The following is a 27,026-nucleotide window of genomic DNA, read 5'->3' on the forward strand; positions in this document are numbered from 1 at the left end:
AATGTACATGGGATTAGATGTTTTAATTGTGAAACACAAGACATGGTTCTGTCACTTCTATAGTGATATAAAAGCCATACAGTTTAAAATCAAGATGGAAAATAACACTGCGGGGAAATGACAGTGATTTTTCCCCTAGGGGAGCCCAGAAGGGAGACTCTGGTTTCCAGTAGGGAAGCCCTGGTTTCAGGACCATGGACAGTGACACAGAGGGCACACCTCCAAACTGCTGTGCCTGGTCCTACCCGTGGTCTGCTAGAATGATGCACTGGACTACTTCCCTGATATAACGTTTAGTACTTTGGCTTTGGGTAACAGTCTGGTTATATGAACAGTCAATGTTTTACATGTGATTTCTCGAAATCCTCACAGAATTCTTCACTCTGATCTGAAAACACATCTTGTTCTCTGGAACACATCTTTTTCACTGGATATGTTCCACACAGTTAATGCAATCTTCTGAAACACTGTTAAAAACAAAAATGAAAACCTAAGACCCTAAGCCAAGGACCATCAGAGAAGCTTTCACTACTGCAAACAGGACTTAACAGAAATTGAAGGCTGAATTTTCTGACAAAATGTTTTAAAGCCTGAGATCATTTTCTGAAATGAATTTTGTATTTCCCTGCTCTTGGGCGAGCTTTCAAAAGAGGTTAAATCAAGCTCACAGGGACGGCAGCTCTCAGATCATATGGAAGGTTTTTATATACGAGCTGTGGATCTTCAAGCCTTCTAACATCTGAACTATTTCAGTTTAATAGGCCCCAAGGACCATACACCCCAAAATTACACAGTGTAGATTTCGTTCAGTGTAATTAAAATGGAGCTCATGAGTCACATAACTGAGGGTACGACTGGACCAGATCTGTGGTCTGCCAAAGATGATTCAAAAGACACTTTAGAAAGATTTATGGATCAGGAATGAAAGGACCTATGTTGCTGTCTTGGCTACATCAATTCTTTGCTGTATGAACCTGGAAAGGTTACTTCCCTTCTCTGGGCCTCAGTTTCTTCAATGGTCAAATAAGAGAAGACTAACTGATCCCTTCTAATTCTAAGATTCTGTAATTCTACTGAAAGTGAACATCTGGCTGAAACAGCCTTTTCTAAGTCCATGAGTCTAACAATAGTTAAATGTAAAATCAACTGTAGGGAATAAACACAGTTCTGGATATGAAGTGAAATGGTTGCATTCAATAGAGAAGGAAAGATGTATATTATACCAGGGCATCAGACTAGCATGGAGGCCCAGCAGCTCGGATTCAAAAATTAGCAGCGGGTGCTATTAACCCCGTCGTCGGGTTGCCGGGAAGGAAAGCCATACACACAGCAACCAATTAAAGCCCATTAACATGTCAAACCTCTAACCACAGCCTGGCACCCAGACAGGAAGGGTGAGGGGAAGCCCTGTTTCCTGAGACGTGGAAGGTTCTGATTACTTCAAAGACTTTCATACACACAGAAGCAGTGACCATGAAGCCTTCTTCCTTTACTGCTCCCAAATTCATCCATCTGCATGTTTAAGTGTGCGGGCACGTGTCTACTCTGGCCCTAAAGCTTCTCCAGACAAAGGCAGGAGGTGCCAGGAGAAATTCTTTTCTAAGATACTCAGCTGCTGGGTGGCTGTTACAGTTGAGAAAAGTAATCCAGGGTCTGCAGCTGCAGGTAGAAAAATCCAATGGAAAATTAATGTCTATAATTTTCCTTTATTTTTTGACAAGGCAGAGGTTGCCATGGGATAGCCTATTCAAATATCACTCCAACAGACTAAAAAGTTAATAATATCTAAGACCACTTACTTCCTCTGTGCCAAAACTGTAAAAAGCATTACATATGCACTCCCTCCTTTAATACTCACAAACGTAAGAAGTCACTACTAATATTAACTCCACTTTACAGATGGACAAACTGAGACTCAGAAAGATAAAGTAACAAGTCCAAAGTCACAGAGTTCCTAAGTGGCTGTGCGGATTCAAATCCAGACCAGTCTGATTCAAGAACTGCCAGATAAGAAATATTAATAGGCCCTGGGGACGGAGCCCCTGTTTCTCTACAGATTCCAATACGAGGGCATCACAGATCCAATAAAACTCCAGCAGCAAGTAAGGAAAATCAACTTCTCTCAGGCTATCTGGAGCTTTCAACTTGCAGAGGACACTTAATGAATTTTACTCGTACTTCTCCATTGCAAAAACTACTCATCCTCAACCACCCCAAGCCTGAGCTGACAGAACACAACCACCTTAAGAAGGTTATAAGTCTTTGCTGGGCCTCTGTCTCCTTATCTGTAAAATGAAGGCCTGTACTCACAATGTGTAGAGCACCCTCCTACTCTATAAAAGACAGTAAGTAGTTGTGACTGCCTGACCTCAAGGAAGAGGAGAATCTTCCACACCTTAAGGTTGACTTGAAAGCCAATCTGATTTTTCTTCCATTTTTAGCAAAGCTAAAACTCCCTCCATAAAACCCCTCTTTTAGTGAATTTGAAGTCACTGTGGGCAACACAGGACAGGAAGAACAGGAGAGTGGAATATTACCTACTCTCACCTCCCTCCCCAGAACTTACCCACACTTCAGGGACCTGCATGCAGATTGCCTCTGGACCAAGAGCTTACTGAGCCTTTAAATATTTTAAGATGTTTGAGACATTCCCTGGTCTCATTTATTTTAATAACAAGCTGCTCTGGACCCTCTGCCAAAGACCCAGTATCTTTGTGCAATTCTACGTGGATATGATTCTTCTCTATGCCACGGTCACCATTAGAGACAATAAATAAAACTAGCATTGGCCATCAGGACACTTACCTCTGACTCTATTGTTTCTTAAGTAAGAAAAGGAAAGGTTCATGATTGTAACACTGCAGTACCAGCAAGAAGGCTGCTGTCTCTCTGACAGGAAAGGATGGGATCAGGGTTTGTTCTTAAGAGTGGCCTGAATAGATGTCACGTGATAGGTCCTCACCCATCAACCAGAAAGTACTTTATTGTCAAAGACAACTCTCCCTCATTCTGTTCCACAATGAGAGATTCTGTCTTTTGAGTCCTTAATAGGTTCTTATCAAATACAAATGAGAAAAGGCTAAAGAAAAAATAAGACCATAATTCAAAAGCTTTCCAAATTTTAGTCCTAGGAACACTAATGATAGGAAGGTTCCTCAGAAAAAAAAAAAAAAGGAGAGATCAATAATCAGATCAGTTTAGAAATTAGAGTTGTAATTTGCTACTAGGAATTATCCTAGTAGAGATCAGCTAACAGCATGTGAGAACAAGACAGACCCAGGATGGAAACTTAATTTATGATAGGTCCTGGGTTGGCCAATGGAAACTGAGCTGTCCCTTGGCACAGAGATGTACTCAAAAAGGAAGGACAGAAAAGCCCATGCATTTCTGACACAGACCACTCATTTCAAACCACAGGGTCCTTACCCGGTATTTCTTTTCTTGTTCAAATTTTTCTTCAAATTTCCGAATTTTCCGCTTCAGGCTCTGGATGTGCTTGGTGAGCTGGGTAATGGTCTGTGGCTCTTTGCCATCACCACAGCTGCACCGAGAAGAACTTCGGGGCCTGCAATGATTCCAGAGAGGGAAAGAATCATCAAAAACAGTACTATATATAAAAGAGGTAACTAATAAGGACTTACTGTATAGCACAGGGAACTCTACTCAATACTCTGTAATGGCCTATATGAGAAAAAGAATGTGAAAAAGAGTGGATACATGTAAAACGGACTCACTTTGCTGTAGAGCACATACTAATACAACATTATAAATCAACTATACTCCAATAAAAAAAATTTTTAATGATATAAATTTTTAAAAAATGGTCTTCCAGTAAACACTGCTGCTGGTCTACAAACCAAGCTTCCTAGATTATCAGAGAAGTCCGGAGGCCAGCTCATTATCTGATGAGTCTAATATGGTAGCATCTGCTCATTACTGGAGATCCCTGATCACAGAACTCCATTATGGGCAAATGTCATCAGGGACTTTAGTCTACAAACGTCAGAATATTAGTCTAGGAAAGCTTGGAGGATACCAATTTCAGACTAATGAGAGAGCCCTACTGTACCGTTATCCTCAATAAGTTGCATGAGCCCCACCTAAAAACAATTTCAAGGAAGATTCAGAAGAGTAGTTAACTCTTCTTTCTACGACAGAGCCTTTGTGAATCTAATCAAAGGAATGGACCCCCTCTCCAGAAAACGTGTTCACCTTCTCACCTGACACAATTTACAACAGTAATAATGCACTAAATCCCTCAAGTCCACCAGTAGACAGTCCATGAACCCTGGTCTAGATAAACTCATGAGTAACAGCAGGAGTTATTAAGGAGAAACTAGGAATTCCCTGCACGTATTTTTGGTCAAGGGAGACTCATTTTAGCTACGCATCAAAACTACTTACGCAACTTAAAAAAAAAGAACACATAGTTTCACATTTTTTTTGTCTAGGGAAGCTACTGTAAGCTACCACTTTTCTAGAATCTAAGAAGAAATTGAGATGTACGACTCACAAGCATTGCTACAATTCATCCATCGAGGCCACTGCTGGACATGGGAAGAATACTTAGGAGCTCATCGAAAATTCCTGGTACTTGCATGTACACAGACTTAGGATTCTGGTCATTTCACCAAAAATGTTCAGACACGTGAGCCGTAGGGCAGCCTGTGTCTCGAGACCATCTCCTCCTGATTCAGGAAGGCCTGAAACAGCATTCTTAACTAGAAAGTACTCTGATTTTTTGCCATTTATTGTTCAGGGCTTGCAGCTGCTTTTGGTAGGCATGTTTGCTCTATTTTAGACACACACTTCACTGAATTTATAAAAGTACTGGGTTGTACTGTAAATAGTATTTTTAAAAACTGCATGAAATGAAGACAAGAACAAAACAAGGTTTTCTTACATCATAAACTGCTGAGTGCTGGGTGGAGAAGGGGCTGATTCAGGGTCTAAGTTGAATCTCTGGCTTTGGCTAAAGATGGAGCATCGTGGTGACAGAAGCGGGTTGTCACCATCAGTGATGTGATAGAGCAGCCTGCTAGTCTCAACAGACTGGAGGTCTTCTGGTGCACTGTCCGCTTCACTCTGCACATCTTTGTGCACTGGCACAGGGTCTGAGGAAACAAGATAAACCATCGAGACTTAGAAGTGACGGAGGGCTTGAGACTGTCATGTTCTTAACAAAGATTATAAACATTCATTATAATGGCTTGCCTCTTTGTCATTTCTTCCTTCTGGGGATATGAAAGCCTTTCAATATTCTGTCATGTTCGTTCTCACGGAATCTGGACAGAAAATATTACAAAGCCAACACACACCAAAAGATGGAAACAGAGATTGTTTCGGTCTGAGTTACAGAAGTCAGCATGGTCCAAAACTACAAAAATCCTCTCTTTATTTCATATTATTTGCATATGTCAGAGAGTATCTAACAACATGTTAGAGTGAAAAAAAGAAAACAATTACATGGAACTGGAGAAAAAGATGATAGATTATGAGGGAGAATAGTTATAACAGAATTGCCAGTGAAGGAAGGGAGAGGAGGGTATAGGGAGGAAAAGAGAAGAGAAAACAAAGGAGGAAGAGAGGGGTGAGGAGTCCCCAGATAGAAAATTACTCAGCACTCATTAAAAATGATGGAGAACTCAACATCAATATGGAGTGATGCTCTGAATATACTAACTGAAAACCACACATTTCAACGGAGAACAGTAATGATTCCATTTGCTATAAGCAGCATACATTTATGTCTACAAACAAATGCACTAAAAGATCAAAGAAGCTACACAGCAACTACAAAGCATGGTGGCATTAGGAAAGATTCTATTTCTTCTCCAAAATTTTATGTAGCATTTTATTTGGGACAAAAACAAAAACCAACAACAAAACCTGCTCTAAACCCTCTCCCCAGCCTGGCAGCTGTCTGCCTGAATTCTCACTGTGATCATTCCCCTTTTATATGAGCTCACTGGCTCCCCAACCAGGTCAGTCCAGAAAGTGGGCACCCCTGTGCTACAGAGGTGAGGGCAGGGGAATGAGAAACGTCGGGGCGCTGACTGACGGTGGCCAGAGTGACAGTCCCTCCATCCTGGCGTGCTGTACAGAGCTACTCAAGGAACAGCCAAAACCGTCTCAATTTTGCCCAGCAAACAAGTGAGGACGACCCAAGGCTTTCTCTTATTCTGACTACCCTAAAGAAAGAGGAAAACACACAGATTTTCTGGGTGAAGAAATGAATCTGAAAATACTGACAATCCACTTTTCCAAAATAACATTTATCACAATTTGGTACTGGATGAATCTTAATCAGGTTTAGAATGGCTCGAGCTGTCTAGAGCTTGAAATGCAATTTCCTTTGCGTAACATCAAAGTTCTGATTAGGTCCTTCTGTGTTTTCAGTTGGCTTCTCCCCTTTTGCGCTGTAGACTGGGAGGGTGGACAGTGCCTCCCATCGGGCCTTTGAAGCCGATGGACAGCACCTCTGTCAGCAGCGGAGGCTGGTCAGAAGCGGATGGGGTGAAGACTGGGGAAAGCTGGAGCCAGATGAATGTCAAAGCCCAGGCCCACAGGCAAGTGTGCTGGTGTGCCCGACACAGCTCGCCACAGGCAACACCCTGGCTAAGAATAATTTAGCCAGAAAACGCTGCCATGTGGCGGGAGCCCTAAGAAGAAACACGAATGATCGTTCCTAACCAGTAAACGACAGCATATACTAACAATGACCTTCAACACCCACCAGGAAGTGTCTGAGTCCCTCACCAAACCCTTTTCTTAAACCATTAGACTCTAAGAAGAAATGTATTTTATTCATGTTACCCTTTTCTGGGCAGCATCTTTTGGTAATAATGATGGGAAAGAAAAAGATCTTTAACAAGCACCTGGGACCAGCACATTTTTGTTGAAATTGTAAAGACTGGAGTCCTTCTCTTCAGCTCATCTGTGGTGCCAGGGTCAAAATTAAATCCTTTTAATTTTCCTTTTAATTTTAACTTTAACTTAATCCTTTTCATTTTCTCTTGGTGCTGTCTTATAATGACAAAATGCGGGCACTTGGGTTCCTAGCCATATGACTAATGTGGATGTAAGAGCTTAGCTTTGGAAACCCACAGAGACCTAAGATATGACTTCACAGAATCACAGGCCACTATGAACGCCATTGCAATAGTAACTGCAAACCTCCATTTACACAGCATCTGCTTTTTGTGGGCACTCAAAAAACCAGTGCTGCCTAACATCCTGACCTTTCTTCCCCCCAATTCACCACGAAAGGAAGCAGTGAGGCCGAAAGATCCCAAAGTGACCAGCTGAAAAGTGACAGTCAACCTAAGTGTCCATCGACAGATGAATGGATAAAGAAGATGTGGCACATATATACAATGGAATATTACTCAGCCCTAAAAAGAAACGAAATTGAGTTATTTGTAGTGAGGTGGATGGACCTAGAGACTGTCATACAGAGTGAAGAAGTCAGAAAGAGAAAAACAGATACCGTATGCTAACACATAGATATGGAATCTAAAAAAAAAAAAAGAAAAGAAAAATGGTTATGGAAAACCAAGGGGCAGGACAGGAATAAAGATGCAGACATAGAGAATGGACTTGACATGGGGAGGGGGAAGGGTAAGCTGGGACAAAGTGAGAGAGTGGCATTGACATATATACACTACCAAATGTAAAACAGATAGCTAGTGGGAAGCAGCCGCATAGCACAGGGAGATCAGCTCAGTACTTTGTGACCACCTAGAGGGGTGGGATAGGGAGGGTGGGAGGGAGATGCAAGACGGAGGGGATATGGGGATATATGTATATGTATAGCTGATTCACTTTGTTATAAAGCAGAAACTAACACACCATTGTAAAGCAATTATACTCCAATAAAAGTGTTAGGGCTTCCCTGGTGGCGCAGTGGTTGGGAGTCCGCCTGACGATGCAGGGGACACGGGTTCGTGCCCCGGTCCGGAAAGATCCCACATGCCACGGAGCGGCTAGGCCTGTGAGCCATGGCCGCTGAGCCTGTGCATCTGGAGCCTGTGCTCCGCAACGGGAGAGCCCACAACAATGAGACGCCTGCGTACCGCAAAAAAAAAAAAAAAAAAATGTTAAAAAAACCCTGGTAATCTGGTAATGCCTGAGCTCTTTGTCTAAACTAACCATTTGAGTCGAGAAGTGGCTTAATTAAATCAGTGGGTGCATGCCTATGTGTGCGCACTTGTGTAGACAGGATTATTGAGATCTTTGCTCAGAAGAGACCAGGGTAGATTCAGAGCCAACCAGCATTGCTGCCATCCTCGGAACAGAGCCCAGGCCACCACTTACAGACCCTGCTCCCCAACAGGGAGAAGCTTATGGCAATATTAAACTCGGGTGGCTTCTGATGGGACCCTGGGAGCACACTGCTTTTTCTTCCAAAGAAAGGCGCAACTTGCCAGAGCCCATGCTGTGATGCACTATGCTTTAGAGGGAGGGCCTGGGAGCCAGGGCTCGGGGTGCTCATACTTTCTTGTGGGGCTCCAGCAAGTTCACTGACCTCTCTCTGTGTCCTTGTTTGGACCACCTGACAGGGCTGTGATAGGAAAGTCAAAGGAGATCTGCTGTACAACCTCATGCCTTTAGTTAGCAGTACTGTATTATACACGTAAAAAGTTGTTAGGAATGTACATCTCATGTTAAGTGTTCTTACCACAATAAAAAAATTGTTTTCTTTTATCCTTCTTTGTATTTTCTACAATTTCTGTAATGAATGTCTTAATTGTATAGGAAGAAAAAACCAATAAAAGTTAATATAAAAATTTGGGGAAAAAAATACATTCCTCGGAAGAGAAGTGAGAAACAACCCCACGGGCAGAACAAGAGAGAACAAAGATTGTGAATTTGAATCTCAGGTCCACCACCTGTTAAGAGGCACTTGAGCAAAAATGGGCCTTTTTAAACCCCAGTTTCTTCATCTGTAAAATGGGGAGAATAAGACTAAGGGAGGTCTCTCCCTGCCTCTCAAGACTAAGGGAGGATGAAATAGGAAAACTGTATCCCCTACAAATTTTTGCCATATCCACATAAACCTATTTTTAATATATATGTATGTTATGTGTGTATATATGTGTTTATGTGTATATATATAATCTTAATTTCTTTGTTTTAAGTTCTTTTTTATTGAAGTATAGCTGATTTACAATGTTGTGTTAGTTTTAGGTGTACAGCAGTGATTCAGTTATTCTTTTTCAGATTCTTTTCCCATACAGGTTATTACAAAATATTGAGTATAGTCCCCCGTGCTATACAGTAGGTCCTTGTTGTTTATCTATTTTATATATAGTAGTGTGTATATGTTACTCCCAAATTCCTAATTTATCTCTCCCCCCTTATAATATGTATAAGATTATATATTAAATACAATCTTAATTTCAACCTACAGTTTTCCCAAATGTCAGCTTCATCTTAGGCAATAATGGCCAAGAAGTCATAAATTTGATGTGCTAGTTACATTTCTTCAACTAATACACATTAAAATAAATTCCTATTAAAACAACGTTCACCCATGCATCCTCTGTAGAGTATAGTTGGCGAAACATTGAGATAAGGCGCAGAAACTGCTAAATCGGTAACCATGAGAACCATCATTTTAACAATTATTAATATCAACATAAGGAAGTTGAAATATTATCTTCTCTTACTGACCACCAACTCCACTAGGAGTCCTTATGGGGTTAAGTGGGAAATGAGAACCAATACACTCTCAACGTATTGTACCTCCTACCAGTTATTTATAAATAAGTAAGAATAATAATCATATCTAATACTTATGCAGTGAGTCACTATGTCCTCAAGCTTGTAATAAGAGTTTTTGCCAAGTATTTAATCTTCATAATAACCACAGGAGGCTGGGAGCAATGTGATCTGCGTTTTAATTTCAGGAGGGAAGGTGGTATGACTACGTGAGCTCCAGTCAGTGTAGGGCGCGGTCAGCTAACTGCTACGCGGCAGGAAGCTGAAGTAAGCTGAGTCATCCTTCCTGTGGCCACTGCGCTTGCGCTAAGTATACTAATGAGGTTTTAAAGTAGCGACCTATCCGATGCTGGCTCACAAATCGCACCATCGGCGAAAGCCAATCACAGAGCGACACATGTTCTTAATCCCTATATAAGCAGACTGCTATAGGATTGCGGTGTCTTCCTTCCATCTTTCTTCAACCAAGCTGTGCTCCAATAAAGTGTGATACGAGAAGAATCTTGCGTGTGGCGACTCGTTATTCTGCTGGTCGGAGGCGGCTCGCCGCAAGTCAGGGAGGGTTTGACCAATGCCCGTGGTAGGAGACTCCACAACTCCGACCTTGGAGGCCCAGAGAGTATTTCTAGCAGGCCACTCACTGAGCAATAGGGACCACAGCTTAGAGAAGTCATTATCCTCAGGTGTGAAGGCCAGAGCCCACTTCTGATCTGGGTGCAACCCCAGGCAGGAACAGATGCTGTATTACAGCTGTTAAATGAATCAGTCAGATTTTAAAAAAACATTTTCAAATGTGAATTTTTAAGTGATTCAAATGTAAATCAACTATACTTTAATAAAAAAATTTAATTAAAAAGTAAATGAATAAATTAAGTGATTTAAAGTTTAAATAAATCTCTATGTGCAACCATTTGAGATGGACGGCTGAGATGAGTCACAAATTAGCCACAGGCTTGTGGGTTTGTTAATTTTCACTTTTGGGTTTACCCATCATGGTGGACCCATAGGCAGCATTCAGATACATTCCAAAATGCCATGGTATTACAACACCATGCCTTTGACGGTATTAAAAACTAAATGAGTCAGAAACACGTACATGATTTTAATGAGGCTCAAGCATCAGAGTTCCCGGCCAGCCTCACACAAACAGGGCCACCAAGATAAAACCGAAAAACAGCTCAGAAACAGCTGATGGACACACAATGGATTTAGTTGTAGGTGTGTTGAATTTAAGTTGAATTTAACCTAAGGCACTAATAGTTCACAAGAGAGAGAATACAGGTAGCCTGAGGTTATCCCAGTAACTAAGCCTGGGGAAACAGATGGGCCTGCTTGCTCAGAGACCACTGAGAGGAAAGCAGTATCTCTGAGGTTAGGATGGGTGGGTAGGAATGAGAGCAGATGAAGACGGATTTCTGATAGATGAGGCCAACCGAGCCACCGAGCGGGACAAGGCTGGCACTCCAAGCAGGCTTCTATGTGCCAGCTTCTGTGGAGGACCACCAAAACATCAGTGAGCTAGAGGGGTGAGGAATTTGTCACCGTGCAGACAGGGGTTGGCTCCATGGCAAGTATCCTGCAGATCCCAACAGGCAGTCTGACATCAAGAATAAAAAGCATGGGCTATAGTTTCAGAAACACCTGGATTCAAGTCCCAATTTTGTCAGATGTGTGACCTGGGACCCATTATTCAATCTTTTTCAATCTCAGTTCTCCCATCTGTTTCAGTGAAAATGACATCAGTATAAACAAACTGCAGGAAGGATTTTAAAAAGATAAGGAATCTCAAGGGCTTCATATAGTGCCTGGGGGAGAGGCCATAATAATAACTCATCAATAAATGACAGCTGTGTTGTTTATATTTATGGTGGTACCTTTGACCTAGTTAGGGAATTAAAGAGGGGAGCCGAAGGGGGAAATGAGTTCAGTTCTGGATGCACTGAGTTAAGAGGCACTTTTGGTCATCCAGGTGGAGGTGCCCAATAGCCCCTATATACGTGTAGGCGTGCAGCTCAAGAGACATAATCTAACTGGGTCCGACCTCATCATACACTGCCCTGTTTAAACGCCCCTTCCGGAGTAGGGACTGAGACGGTGAGTGCCATTTTTGTTTTGAAGGAGCCAATGTACTGATTTCAATTAAAATGAACAACCGGTAGGTAAGAGCACTGGGTTAGCTGGGCAATGAGAAATTCCAAAATCCTTCCCAAAAACCAGAAAGCTACATGGATCAAGCAGCCTCAGCTCAGATCTAAACTTATTCCTTGCCTCTGCATTTTTGACTACAATCTTCTATTTAAATTTCCATCAGTAAATAGAGATCCAGGCTTTAGGTTTTTGAGTAGTTCTTAAGACAAACTTAATACTATCATTCCTGTTCCCTAGAGAATTATGGAAAGACAATTTTGGAATGTTGTTTTCTTGAGTCACTGCTATTATTTCTAACATATGCAACGCTTTTTGCCAAGTAAACGTAACATTTAAATCACAGAAATACATAAAGACATAAATCTTCAGGGTACACTGTCACTGATTATTTTAGAAGTCCAATAATAACGTCTATGCACTCTGATAAAGAGACTTTTGCAGTTCTTTTTAAGTATTTTCGCTGTCTCAATGGTAGAAATAAGGAATAAATGACCTCCAGTTTAAAAAAGGTAGTATCAGCGAAGGCCCAAGCAAAGGAAGATCACAGTTTCATTTTGGGAGGTGTAAACGATTTGAACTCACCCAAATTTTCAGTATTATAGTGACATTCAATAAATTTAAGTGTCTAGATGAAATTTAATAACTATCTTAAATATGCTTTCATTTCACATGGAAACTAGCTTAGCAAAGTACAGTGCCAAGGGAAAAGGAGGGTGTAGAGACCTCTAGACTGAATGGAGACAGAGGAAGACAACGCGGCAAGGTAGTGGGTGAGAAAGACTAGGAGCCCGAAAGCTGTGGGGGAAGAAGAAGAAAAACAGAGACACCACGATGGTGAGGGTGGGTGAGAAGGCAGGGTGACAAAGGCTGAGCTCGTTCTCAGGAAACAGGCGGCGGAAGCAAACCTCTAGCCCGAGGCAGACTGAGGTCTTTACGCGTTAGTGACTTCTACCAGAACTCAGAACCGTGCTGTGGGCTACAGTAGTGTGAGCCACACTGAGGACAGGGTCAGGTCGCCAGATCTCTGTTGTATGGGGAAAGGGAAGAAGTCTATTCTTTGCATTGTTCTGGAGAAGCACATATGAGGCAGGGATCATTCATCGTTTTGGAAGCAGTTTCTACACAGCACCAAACCAAATGCACCCCTTGGGGAGAAAAGAAGAAATGATCTTCTAGACAAATCTACTGAGCGACTACATGAATGTCTGCACTTTCCTCTGATTATTCAAGACTTAACTTCTCTGCCTGTATGCACACTGTCGAAGAACCACTGAGAAGTAACCAAGGGAAATAAATGGCCGATGGTGTCTCATCTCTGAAAACATCTTTTCCCCTCCCTGTGTCACAAAAGTGGAGCGGAGTGCTCAGCTAGGCTGTGAGGGTGGGGAAGGGGAAGAAAGAGCAAATATCACCCATGATAGTGCCCAAGATTCAGAAGCACCCTGCCGGTACAGAGAGAAGGCTGGGTGCCGGGATGTGATCATTTCTCAGCCCAAACAACTTTCCGTGTCTTCTAGTTGATTCCTGTGCAACTGATCACCTCAGCGGGAAAGCTGAGAAAAATCTGCTAGGAAGGTAACAAGGACCATTTTCAAAAGAGGCTTTTCATTTACGAGCAGAGGTGCTTTGAAAAGCAAAAGGGAACTTACATACAAAGCAAACAGGAAGACTACGGAAAGAAATTCCAACCTTTGCTGCAGGCCGTATCTTCACAGGCTCGTTCAATGTCAGTAAGGAAAAATTAATCAGAAAAAGTTGGACCCGCAGTTCCACATAGAGACGTGGAAAAGTGTAATTCTAGGTTCCTGGAAGAGTCAGAAGAGGCTGTCCACTTTGGGTCTGGGGGCTGTTCAGAGCAGTGTCAGACACTGAGCATCTAGGCAAACTGTCTGATCACTTCTAGACCCTCCTTCATAAGCATGAAAGAATAACCAGAAAGAAAGGTATTTAAATGACTGTAATATACGAGAAATTATGTGCGCATATGAGAACTCTCTGTACTGTATGCTTGATTTTCTATAAACCTAAAACCTCTTAAAAATAAAATCTATTAATTAAAAAACTAACATGTCTATAAGCCCACTGGTTAAAAGCCTGGGCTATGGAGTCAGAGCCCTGGGCTTGGTCCAAGATGCCACTTACTAACAGCTATTAGGTCCTTGGCCAGATGAGCCTCTTCACACTCAGAATCCTTTGTAAAATGTGTGGCGAAGACAAATAGGACAATACAGACACCACGGTCCTCGGCCTGTCTTAACAACTGAACTAAAAAAAATTTTTTTAATAATCACCTGGTGGTTTAGGCCACAGGATTGAATTGTTCCTTCCTTATAAGGCAGTTATAGAAATGGCATCAGAGAATTATACTGTCATCTATGAATTTTGAAATCATTTTTTAAAATGCTCTCTTTGGAAAACAAGGGGTTAATGTGAAACTCCCTCTTTCAGAAACTATGAAGATGGCGATAAAAGCATCAGAGAAAAATTATTAACAGTAAAGATCTTTTCCAACCAAGTTATGTCATAGGTTTAGCACAGGATAGATTTTATGGTAACAAATGTAGTTTCACCTTTAATAAGAGGTAGTTACTCCACCATCAGCATTGTAGATTATCACTGTTATAAATACCTTTTGCTTAAGAGAACTAGTGTAATGTCAATCAAATGCAGGACTCTAGAGAGGACCTAGGGAATAAGCAGTACTAAATGTCATCTCCACACCTTGAAAGTCATTAGAAATTATGATAGAATAGACATTTAAAGACAAATGCAAGCATTATCAACTGGAGGAAAGGCATATAAGCTCTGAATGCCCAGCTTTTAAAATAATGATGGCTGACATTTACTGAGCATTTACCACAGGTGATGTGTTAAGACCTTGATAGGTATTATGCTATGTCATCCTCACAACAACCCTAAAAAGTAGATACTATCCTTTTTCCCTTTTTAAAGAAAAGGAAACTGTGGCAGAGGGGTCAAATAACCTGTACAAGATCACCCAATGAGCACATCAGGTTCTACAAAGAGCTATGTCTCCGAACAAAGCAGAGCCAATGAATATAATTTATTTGGGCTTTCAAGAAGTCTATGGCATGGTGTTCGTACCAAGAGTTATTTAAAAACAAAACCAAATGACGATTGAGCTAAATGTTTTGTAATGGATAAAAAATTCACTTAATAATATGCCCCAAAGAAAGAGCTGAATTAGTATCCTGATGACAGATGTGTCAGTACTAATCCTTGCAGACGGATCCTGGCTTAACCTTATTTCACATTTCAGAAATAACCCTGAAGTGGAAATAGAGTCCCAAGTCTAAGTTTGTGGATGACGTTAGTATTTTTCGAAGAGTAAAATGCAAAGCAACCACAGAAGAGGCTCACAAACCATGAGGCGGCTCCACAGCGGCAGGTGACCTTCACTGTGGGCCAGCAGGCTCTTCCGCTGGACAACACTAAGCCTTCTACACTTAACACACAAGAAGCACTGGACTATTAGTTTTATGGGAAATGGGATTTTTGGAGCTCTTATAGACTATATTGATATGACAAAAAGGTCTAGAAGACAGGGTACATTTCTAGGAAGAGTATGGAAAGCAATCCAACAAGCATAATTACTTTGTAACTAGTTTATGAAACACTCCCGCTGCCCATATTTTTTAGGTATTAATTCATCTTTTATTGAGATCACTGTAGTTTCACATGTAGTTGTGAGAAACAATAGATCGCTTGTACGCTTTGCCCAGTTTCCCCCAATAGTATCATTTTGCAAAAGTATAGGACCTGTGCCCATATTTACAAACAAAATTCTACTACTCGACTCCATCTGGAAAACACTATGCAGGTCAGGGAAATACACATCAAGAAAGGCACAGGGGCCTAGAGATGGTTAAGATCAGAGGAGCTGAAATGACTATAGGAACAGAGGGGCTGCAATAGGTTAACCAACTACAAATCTAGATGCCTCCAGTCTCACAAAACAAAGTCAGGGATGGATTTTTAAAATGACTTTAAAACCTATTAGTTATACAGAGGGCACATAGGCTGTCTTTGGGCTTAATTTCAGATTCTAGAATATGAGAATCATGTGGACTTCACATTTAGACAGGATGGCAAATGATATCGTGTGAAAAACTTAGACCACAGAGTCTGATTGAGGAAACTCCCCCAACTCCTCCCCTTTCCTCCCAACCCCCCAGCACTCAGTACTGTGGGACCGCCCACAAGTTACATTAACTCCCTAAGTTCATTTCCTCATCTTTCATCTGGGGATAATAATGGCACCTTCCTCCTAGGGTGGTTATGGCCATAAAGTAAGAAAATTCATGCAACAATGCCTGGTGCAAATGAAGAGGTTACTGTTAGCTAAGGTTGATATTATTCATTTAAAGACCTTTAAAGCACGGTTTCTAAACTTTGGCACTCTTGACATTTTGCACCAGATAACAATTTGTTGCGGCAGTGTTGGGGCAAGGGGTGTCTTGTACATTGCAGGGTGTTTACCAGCACCCTTGGACTCTACCCACTAGATGCCAGTAGCACTCACACTCCAGCTGTGACAAGAAAATAATGTCTCCAGATATTGCCAAATGTCCCGAAGGGGGCAAAAAAACAAAAACAACAAACAAACCAACAAAAACACCCAGGTTGAAAACCACTGACTGCTGTTTTAAAGGAACCAGTTTAGGACAAGAAGATGAAGTACTACTTTCTACAGTGATAGCCATTTTCTAGTTAAAGCAACCAGTGCTATATACTAAAAACATAAAAAGGTTCAAGAAGGATTTAGAAATAACACACACACACAAACTCAATGTATAAAGTTTCTAAAAGACATTTGGAATCTGGGTACTTCTGACGCTGAGGTAATGTAGACTCCCTCTTACTGACTTTAAAAGACTGTCTGGGGCTGCTGCCAGATAGGATGAAACATTATGAGGATGATCAGACCCACCTAGTAGGAGACCTGAGATGCTCCCTGTTCCTGAAACCCAATTATAAACTGCACCTGCAGCAAAAACCCCTTTCGTGGAGCCCTTGGAGGGTACTGAGTTCTACAAAGTGTTCCTGAATCTCCCTGAACATCAGAATCATCAAGGGGAGCTTTTCAAACGTGGAAAGTTTCAGGCCTCATCTCTACATTTTAATTTTTTTAATTTTGCATCTTAGGGTGGGGAGCCCAGATATCTGTACGTTTAGTAAGCACTGCCAAGTAATTGGGAACAGGTAGACAGTGTCTTAAAATACGACAGAGAAGGTCAGGCTCTCTTCGAGTCTGCCCCATTTCAACTTCAACCTTAGGAAGAGACCTACAGACCATACAGTATTCTTTATGGGAATAATTATAGACTGTACCTAGATATACTACATTAGTGCTTTCAAGCAACGTTAGCAACAAGGCTTTTACCCAAATGGAAAGTTCAATGTGAAAGTCAAGATTTTATAATAAAATAATTAATTAGGTATTGCTTTAGAATGATTACTTACAGTAGTAAGTCTTCAGTTATCTCCAGTGACAGCTTTTGCTAAAAATTCCATCACCTGTGCTCAGACAGAACAGGGGTTACTATGCTTAGTCATGGGGAGCAACGTCAAATGGTCCTTGTACATACGTTGAAAATGACAATCTGGTGAAAAGACAATCCTCATTCCATTTTCCCATCAACACCACCAGAATAGATGCTTACTAATGTCTGGTGGAAACATTTGCTTCAGCTGTAAGAGAGGGCTGCTGATTCAGTGAGAGGAATTTGAGCCTCACTATCATGTGGGTTTCCATCTCGCATTATGCGGTTTGCAACCTAGAGGCAGGGTGACCAGCTGTCCTGGATTGCCTGGAATTGAGGACTTCCCAGCATGTGGAATTTTTAGCGCTAAAACTGGGGCAGTTGGTTACCCTCTGTACAGTCCCGAAGCTGCCTTGCAGCTGGTACCTTCTGTGTCGCTCTTCTCTAAAGCCCTCTACATCCCTCAGATCTGTCCCTGTCCCCAGCCCGCCCACCTCGAGCTCTAGCTTGAGCACCTTTCTCCCGAAGTGAATGGACTGAGCCAACTGGTCACAGACCCTAAGGTATAAGTCCATGTGGTCTGTGAGCTCTTTCCATTGATGAAACTGAGTCAAAGAAAACCTAAGAGAACCTGACCTTCTTTCTCTCTTAATTCAAGACACTGTCCACTTAAACAGTGGCTCCCAATACTCCAGAATGTTTACGAAATATAAAGACTCCAGGACTTCCAACCCTAGACGGTCTAGAGATGAGGACCGAAAATCCCCAGGTATAAAAGCTTGCTGTTAATTGTGATGTGCGGGCAGGTTCAGGAACGCTCTCTAGAACACAGTGTCCCTTCGGGGTGCCACAAGACCTGCTCTTGCTGCAAGTGCAGTTTGTAATTGGATTTCTAGAACAAGGGAGCATCTCAGGTATTTTACTAGGTGAGACTAATCTTTGTATCCTGTAAACTCAAGTTAAAACACAATATTTGATCTCAAGACATAGAGAATACGGTACTTTGCTCAGACCAGCATTTCAGACTCCCCCTGCAAAAGTTAAACAACTTCAGGGACTTCCCTGGTGGTCCAGTGGTTAGGGACTTGGCGCTTCCACTGCCGAGGGCCTGGATTCAATCCCTGGCTGGGGACCTAAGATCCTGTAAGCCGTGTGGCACGGCCCAAAAAAATAAAAATTAAATTAAAAAATTAAAAATCTAACCTTGATGTTTAAAGAAAAGTTAAACAACTTTACTTAAGTCATGCCTTAAATCAAGTCAAAAGTAAGGTTGAAACCTACTTAAATCACAAGTTATATTTCTGAATGTTTGCTTTGAATGGTTAATTAGTAGCACATTATATCCAGATATTCCTGTAAAAATCCCTTGTTGGATTTTGTCCTTCTTATACCAAATATTCACATCAACAATTAATAATCCAATATTTATAGACATCTAAGGCCCAGGGCTAGATTCTAGACTTTAAGAGAAAAAGAATTTTTTTAAGTTACTGTAACTTTTTACAGACTTACGACATCTGTGCTAATCCACGCAATCACACTATCATCAGGGCTTTATGCACACACACACACACACAAAACTATAGTTTCCAGGTGTTCAAAGATCACTCAAGAAATCCATTCACAGGCCCTGAGTTAAGGACAGCTGATCTAATATGAGCATAAATTTCTCCCTTCTGAGTGACACGTGGACTAGAAAATGCAGGGCCTTCCTAGAAGAGTGTGTCTTAGAAGACAATGAGACCACACTATCCCATAAATTGAACTGTGAAAGCCTCTTTGAAATGCTTATCACTTTGGCAATATTCCTGCCAAATGAAGAAACTCCTTAGGTCCCTGAAAACATCTAGAGTAGGTGGTTTATAGATTGTGTCAAAGGTATATTTTTTTAATAAAATTACAGTGAAACATGGGCGAAATAAAGCATTCCAAGATCCAAAATCGGGGCTGGGACTTCTTCACTTTCCCTGCATCAATTCCCATGCAGTCAGTTTAGCTAAACGAGACTGCTTATTCATAAGCTCTGCAAAGGCCAAAAACATCAGGATAGGTTTTATCTTTGAAAACTTGCAGGAGCTGTTTTTGCCTAGTGCACGTGTGCACTTGTGCATGTGCGTGCACACACACGCACACGCACACACACACAAACACACCCCAAAGTGGAAAACTCTCTTTTTCATAAACTCTCTTGGAAGGACTCTGGCGTATCTCAGATTCACCTACATTTTGGAAAATCCAGCATCCAGCCTACAGGCCTCCTCTGTAAGGAGCCATTTGCCCATTTCTGCCATTTGACACCTAACATGGAATATATTGATGGTTCTTTTGTGTGGGTGATCCCTACATAAACTTAGTACATATTTCTATTTTATAAAGAATGTGTTAATAAGTTTATTCAAAATCCCGTCCATCCAGAATGAGAAAACGTAAAACTATTACTGACCTTTGGAAAAAATAAGACACATACACATAAAAGTCATGTTAAAATATGTATATATACACATATATGTCTATGTGTGTGTATATATCTATATATGTACCTCCATATCCAACAGGCAGCAAATATTTTATTAAACAGTCTTTGCCAGATACTTGTGAAGCTATACAAAGCATCAGATAATTCAAAAGTTAATTTGTATTTGGCTTGGGACTTCTCTATGTGTTTTGTATGCTGTTTACAGGGTGTGGAATATGGGGTTGGTAGAAGAAGAAGGGCATTGTCTAATAATCTGACTCCAATCCCTAACTGGCTTGACACTGGCTCCTACCTGATTGTACTTGTATCTCGTCCAAACACAATGGCCAACAGAGCAGAGGAGCTCACCAGGCAACAAGGACAGCCAACTGGCTACCTGCATCCACAGGGAAGTAATTTACCACTCACCAGGAGGGCCACACTAGGCCTCAGTGTCCTTACTATGAATAGTATTATTTCACAGGTTTAACGATTTAAATGAATAGCTACGAAGTGCTTAGAACAGTGCCTGGATCACAGAAAGTCTTCCATAATAATAGTAGCTACTATTACTAGCTATTATTAGCCACTGTTATTAATACATATTCAAACACTGGAGATGGCTGTTTTGCCTACTTAGACCATGTGGGTCTGTTTTAAACAGTGATATCTTCAATGCACTATTGCTAATGGTATGGATACAGATTACCTTTGTAAATCTCTTCCTTCAACTCCTGGAGATAAAGGACATCTCATGAAGCAAGCTCACCTAACCCTATTTCTACCATCCACTCAGAAACCAGTGTGCAAACCTCTGACCCACTGATGTTAGAAAAGATAAGCTGGGCCCTCGTTTCTGCCCATATAAATTTAGTACTTCTTTCCCATCAAAGTCTTCCTGGGAGCACTCATTTGCGTTCTGCTTGCTAGCCAACCTACTATCCCCGAGATTAAAACTAGAGAAACTAACAGCCAAATGAGACCCAAGTTTGAGACTTTTCAACACAGAAATTAATGCTAAAAAAATGAGACAGAAAAAGACAATATAGCGTTGGAAGGAGCTGTGTCACTCACCTCCACCTTCCCTGGGGTGATGGATCATCTTACAAGCAGTTAACAGAAGAAACGAAGCAGCAATGTTGAAACTCCCCTAATCCCTCAAAAATATCATGAGCTGAATCTCAAGACAGCACAGATGATCTAAATCCAGTGACATATAAACATGCCGCTTGTGTGTCACAGGAGACCAAATAGGAAAACGAAGACCAGGTATTACGGGTGCTTTTCACCTGACACCATCTCTGGAAGTCTGACCCTTGGCCCCCGGCTAGAGAGGGAGATGTGGATTCCAGCACATGTTCATGCCTCCTGCCCCCGCCCCCACTCAGCCCCCCGGTGCACCAGGCACTGTTTCCCACGGGGCCAGGTTTAGGAGGAAGCAGTAAGACGTAGAACTACCGTGACAGTACAGACGGGGAGCCCGCCCCCTCGAGCCCAGGCTCTTACCTGTGGCATCTGCCCCCTCAGCAGGGGCGCTCTGGCCGGACGCCGGGGCTGGATCCTTGACTCCGTGCACCTGAGCGGCTTCTTCCTGGTGTGTCAAAAAGGCAGAGCACAGATCAGTTTCCAGGGCTTGGAGCTTCAGCAAGGGATTCTGCCAGCAAAAGCAGAACATCGGGCTGGCTCAGTTAGATCCTGAAGCAACGCTGGGTCTGCAGCTCTTTCTCCGGCGCCTGGCAGGAAGGAGGTCTCGGCCTCAGCTGCTTCAGGCAGGGCTGGCTGTGCCGGCATCAGAGGCGCGCTCTTCCACGGGCAGTCTCTGTTTCTGCTTCATATCAATCCTAACATATATTGATTATCTGTGACACAAGGGACTGATGATTTCGTCAGCAAGAGACACTGCACCCGGAGAACCAGTCTGAGAAGGTATCTGCTTCCCCAGTGGTTGAGCCTTTACGCTTTGCAAGTGTTTCATTCATTGTGCTGACATCAGGAGCGAATGACATTAGGCCCCTCCCAGGCTACCATTCATAAAAGCCCGCAGTGCACACAGTGACTGCTGCAGAGGCCGCCTGGCAGCTGGGAGGTGCTTCGGGGCTCCCTTATCTGCATCTGCATGTGGGGTGTGTGCGTGCCTGTAGGTGTGTAGGGGTGTGTGTGTGTGTGTGTGTGTGTCTGTACGTGTATCTTCTGAAGTTACTTTTCTCACATGGAATGGATACAGCTGCCTTTTACCAAGAACAGAGTAGAGGGATGGAGGGAGATGACCTTGGTCCCTTAGTCTGACCCAGCCACTGAGGGAGAAGCAGTTTACCGTTCATCACTGCCAGCACAAAATCCCCACTCCCCCTCTTCCTTTCTCATTTTAAATTCCTCCAGCGGTTCTTAATATGAGCAAAGTCAGACAGACTGACGCACGTATGCGTATGCTGCTGTGATGCAGACGCCCCGGCAAATTCATTCCCCCAACCAGGTCAAAGTGAGTCATGCCGAGTCCCTGGCTGGGCCCCAGTCCTCTGCAACAGGGAAGCTCTGCAGGTCCCAGAGCTCCTGGTGGGGGACGGGGGGCTACCCGGAGTGGAGTCGTGTGTCCTTTTCCCTGCTCTGACCCTGCAACACACACATGTGCACACACGCACCCAAGCACCTGCTGACAGCCCGCCTTCATATAACCTATTCCCCACACACCCTCATAACCACCACTACATCCCACCCCAGACACACCCCCCCAGACCATGGCCCACACATACCCTCACGCCCTATCACACACACACTCCACCCCAGATGCACCCTCATTCCCATCTCCCACTCTCACACCCTACCTCACCCCTTGTGCCCTGACACCCTCACACCTTACCTCACATACACACCCACGCCCCGCACCTCCTCCCATCCCAACCCCTCCCCGCACACATACCCTCATCATACTGTTGATGTGAGTACATATGAACCCACAGCGGTGTTTTAAAAGCTGCTCACTAAGAAGAGAAAAACAAATACCGTATGCTAACACATATATATGGAATCTAAAAAAAAAAAAGAAAAAGAAAAAAAAATGGTCAGAAGAACCTAGGAACAAGATGGGAATAAAGATGCAGACCAACTAGAGAATGGACTTGAAGATATGGGGAGGGGGAAGGGTAAGCTGGGACGAAGTGAGAGAGTGGCATGGACATATATACACTACCAAACGTAAAATAGATAGCTAGTGGGAAGCAGCCGCATAGCACAGGGAGATCAGCTCGGTGCTTTGTGAACATCTAGAGGGTTGGGATAGGGAGGGTGGGAGGGAGGGAGGGAGACACAAGAGGGAGGAGAGATGGGGATATATGTATAGCTGATTCACTTTGTTATAAAGCAGAAACTAACACACCATTGTAAAGCAATTATACTCCAATAAAGATGTTAAAAAAATAAGTAAAAAATTTTAAAAAACAGCTGCTCACTGAGGAATGTCTTAAATCTGTTGTCTCTTGGCCAGTCTGAAAGCGGCAGGTCCCTCGCAGGCTCAGGACCCCTCCTCTGCTCAGCTCAGAGTTGGAGGAAGACCTAGTACAAACCTCCCTGTGCTCAGGGGCTGCTGCCTGGGAGCCCACAGCTTGGATGAAGCATCTGCCTGACACCAGGCCATTTTTTTATAGTTTCTTCTTCCTCTCTGGGATGTTTTCCCAGAAGCTAAGTGTGGAAGCAAGAGCCCAAGGCTACTGACAGGTGGTACAGAAGGAGCAAGGGCACCAAGTTTCTGGAAAGATTTAGTACCCAAGCATCTGGGAAGCAAAAAGAATGATTCCAGGCAAGCTTCCAACTGAAGGACTTTGGATATTGGAGTGACCTCTCAAAAAGAGCAAAACTACCCTGAAAATTAAGAAATAATGCTGTGAGAATGTAAGACGGCACAGCTGCAACAGCAAACAGTATGGTGGTTCCACAAACAGGTGTTTCTAAAAATAGGTAGTTCCTCAAATATGGTAATTCTGAAAACAGAACTACTGTATGATCCAGCAAACCCACTGAAAGAATTGAAAGCAGTGACTCTAACAGATATTTGTATACCCATGTTCACGGCAACATTATTCATAATAACCAAGAAATGTATTATGGACTGAACTGTCTCCCCCAAGTTCATATATTGAAGCCCTAACCCACAATGTAACTATATTTGGAGACAGGGCTTTTAAGATGCAATCAAGGTAAAATAAGGTCATAAGGGTGAGGCCCTAATCCAATATGACCAGTGCCCCTATAGAGAGAGAGAGAGACACCAGGGATGCACATACACAGAGGAAATGCCATGTGAGGACACAGTGAAAAGGCAGCCATCTGCAAGCCAAGGAGGAGGCTTCAGGAGAAACCAATTTTGCCAGCACCTTAATCTTGGACTTCTTACCTCCAGAACTGCGAGATAATAAATGCTGTTTCGGCCACCAAGTCTCTGGTATCTTTTTGTTAATGGCAGTCCTAACAGGGTATTAGCAGATTAATACAAGTTGGAAGCAACCCAAGTGTCCATCCGCAGATGAACTGATAAACTAACTGTGATAGATACATACAGTGGAATGTTATTTAGCCTTAAGGAGGAAGAAAATTTTAACACATGCTACGACATGAATGGACCTTGAGGATATTATGCTAAGTGAAATAAGCCAGTCACAAAAGGACAAGTATCTAGAGCAGTAAAATTCATAGAGATGGCAAGTAGTATGGTGGCTGCCAGGGGCTGGTGGGGAAGGAAAGGGAGTTAGCGTTTAAAGGGTGCAGAGTGTGAGGCTGGGAAGATAAATAAAGTTCTGGAGCCGGATGGCAGTGATGGTTGCACAACCGTGTGAATGTGCTTAATGCCACTGAACTGTATACTTTAAAATGGTTAAAACGTTAAATTTTATGTTATATCTATTTTACCACAATTTTAAAAAACAAAAAGTAAAAAAGAAAGAAAACCAGTCCTTCTCTACATTTAGAGGGAGGACGTGGAACCAGCCGCCTCCTGTAAACTCTACGTGCTCTTATAGATTCTACAAAGCAGAGGAGGACTCGGCCTTCACACCGAACCAGAGGCCATCTCTGCTACGTACTGTGCAGCTAACTTGGGGCAAGAATCTTGGCTATTCTAAGCCTTAGTTTCCTCATGCATAAAAAGCGGCAATAATGACAGTGACAGTGGCACCTGCTCGAAGAGTTAAACAAGGGAAGGCACAGAGAGCACTTTGCACAGCATCAGCACGTGGGAAACACTCAAGCACTGGACTCCGTGGTTATTACATTCATCTCCAAACCCCAGGGGCTGCTGGGCAGAGGGCTGGTGGTGTGGGAGGCCAGACCCCATAGCATCTCTTGACCTTTGACTCATCACTCTACCCCCGGGGCCTCACTCTGCATCTGCCCAGGAAGAACCTGAGACTACGTGACTTGAAAGTTCCCTTCCAACTTTCCAGGAAAGAAAAGCAAACATGTCCGTGTACTGAGGCTGGTGCACAGAACCTGACAGAGTGGATGCTTGGAAGGTGTTTGTGGAACCGAAGCAAGTGTTCACACAACACAAATCAACAGCAAAGAATCTCACTGCAGAGGAGCTCGTCAGGTCACGTTCAGAGGACGCTCTCCTCCCCTAGAGAGTGGGGTGTAATGCTGAGACCCAGTTACCACTGGGAGTAGTCACAGGGGGTTCTCACCCGGCTTCCCGCCTTCCTCCTCCTCCCTCACTTGTACTCATACTGAAACCGAACCGATGCTCCGAGCGTCGAAGGAGATCCTTTTGCACGGCTGGTTTGCTCCTCTCTCAGACACCAGGTAGGAGGAAGCTTAAAGGAATGGGGGAGAGCAGAGTGGCAAATGGAACAGAAGAGAGGAAATGAAGGTCTCGAGGGACAAGAAGACATCCAAGGAGAAGGGAAAACATAAACTGCTGGAATTGAGGAGGCAGAATGGAAGAAACTCTGCTCACCGACTGTCATCAGCTATGTCCCTCCCCAACCCTTACTGACCCCTTCCCTGAGGACCACCTGCTGTTCCTCAGCACAGGGACAGAGAGTGGAGGCTTGGATGCCCCGTGTGGGATGGAGCCTGGTGACCAGAGGACGCACAACAGGGGAAGCTGGAGGCTTTGCCTATGAGCAATCTATGCCACTGTCACATACATGTCCTTCCAGTGGGCAACAGGAGGAATCCAGCCTGTCCCATCAGGGCTGAGCCCCACAGAGCCTCCTCTGAGAAGGCTGGAGCACTGCTTGCATCACACACGTGAGGGTCATGCCCCCAGCAGCTGTACCAGCACACGTGCAGCTCCCAGGCTCCGGCAGCTCTCAACGCACAAAGAGATACACTGGGCTCTGGAGCATGAGACTGATGTCAGCCCCTTCCTCGCGGGGCTCCAGTCTGCTGGGGAGATGGCTACTACACTGTCATAGGGTGATGGAGGAAAGTCACCACAAGCCCGCAGACGGAGTGAATAAGCAGCTGTTTCACTCTCCAACCTTGCCTGACTTGGTGACCTTTTATGCAGGAATGAGCTTTACCCCTACAGAAAAATGAAGGGCAGCCAACCCCTGTGGTCCCAGTGCTACCTCCGGCCCTTCTCTTGCTCGGGGGGCCGCGGGGTGGGGGGGGCTCCTGGTCCCTGGCAGGCTGCCCTCAGCCCCTCCCTTGAGGCCAGCCTGCCAGCTGGCTTTTCCAGGTTTACATCCAAAGTCTCCCTGAATGGGTCTCTACAATCTGCAGGAAAACTGAACAAAGGCTGATGGATCCTCTAAAGAACAATGCCTACCTCTGCTTCCCCAGTTCTCCCATCTGGTCATCAAAGAAACCGGAGAGACGTCCGTGAAACCTAGGTGTGGTTTTCTACAAGCTAATTTTTCTCTTTTACATAATGGAAAATATGCGACCTGTTTTAGAAAATACTCTACTCATTTTCTCTCCTCTACAATTACCGGGTCCCACTTTAGTTGGCTGGAATGGAGAACACCCACACAGGCTGGATGGTGGAATACTATTTTAGGATGCCTTTGTCTGCAATTCACCAGTTGCAGAGGACAGACAGCTTACTTTTACTTTCTGTGAAGCGGTTCGTGGCCCTCTCCCATCCCTCTATCCAAGAACTGTGCATAGATTCTCTGCGGCAAAATCAAACTGGGAATCTGCTCAAAACAGAGGATACAACAGGGCCCCAAACAACCCCATTTCTATTTACCACTCTCTTCCCT

The 27,026-nt window shown here is 43.3% G+C and overlaps 1 protein-coding gene across 15 annotated transcripts in view; it reads right to left on the reverse strand.

Annotated features, from left to right (window-relative positions):
- The window catches only part of FAM13C (family with sequence similarity 13 member C), a 149,000-nt gene that overhangs the window by 21,104 nt on the left and 100,870 nt on the right, over positions 1 to 27,026 (reverse strand). For all 15 annotated transcript variants that reach the window (XR_003429777.1, XR_003429776.1, XM_027091897.1 and 12 more), the window contains 3 exons: positions 21,337 to 21,421; positions 4,904 to 5,114; positions 3,427 to 3,565 (listed from right to left, as the gene is read on the reverse strand). Coding sequence is in view for 13 of the 15 variants with exons in the window: in XM_027091897.1 (XP_026947698.1) it covers positions 3,427 to 3,565; positions 4,904 to 5,114; positions 21,337 to 21,421 (435 nt within the window). In the remaining 2 variants the exon portion in view is untranslated. The remainder of the gene's footprint in view (positions 1 to 3,426; positions 3,566 to 4,903; positions 5,115 to 21,336; positions 21,422 to 27,026) is intronic.

This window comes from Aethalodelphis obliquidens, unplaced genomic scaffold, assembly GCF_003676395.1.
Source record: "Aethalodelphis obliquidens isolate GAN/ISIS:26980383/991018 unplaced genomic scaffold, ASM367639v1 scaffold73, whole genome shotgun sequence".
Classification (NCBI taxonomy): domain Eukaryota; kingdom Metazoa; phylum Chordata; class Mammalia; order Artiodactyla; family Delphinidae; genus Aethalodelphis; species Aethalodelphis obliquidens.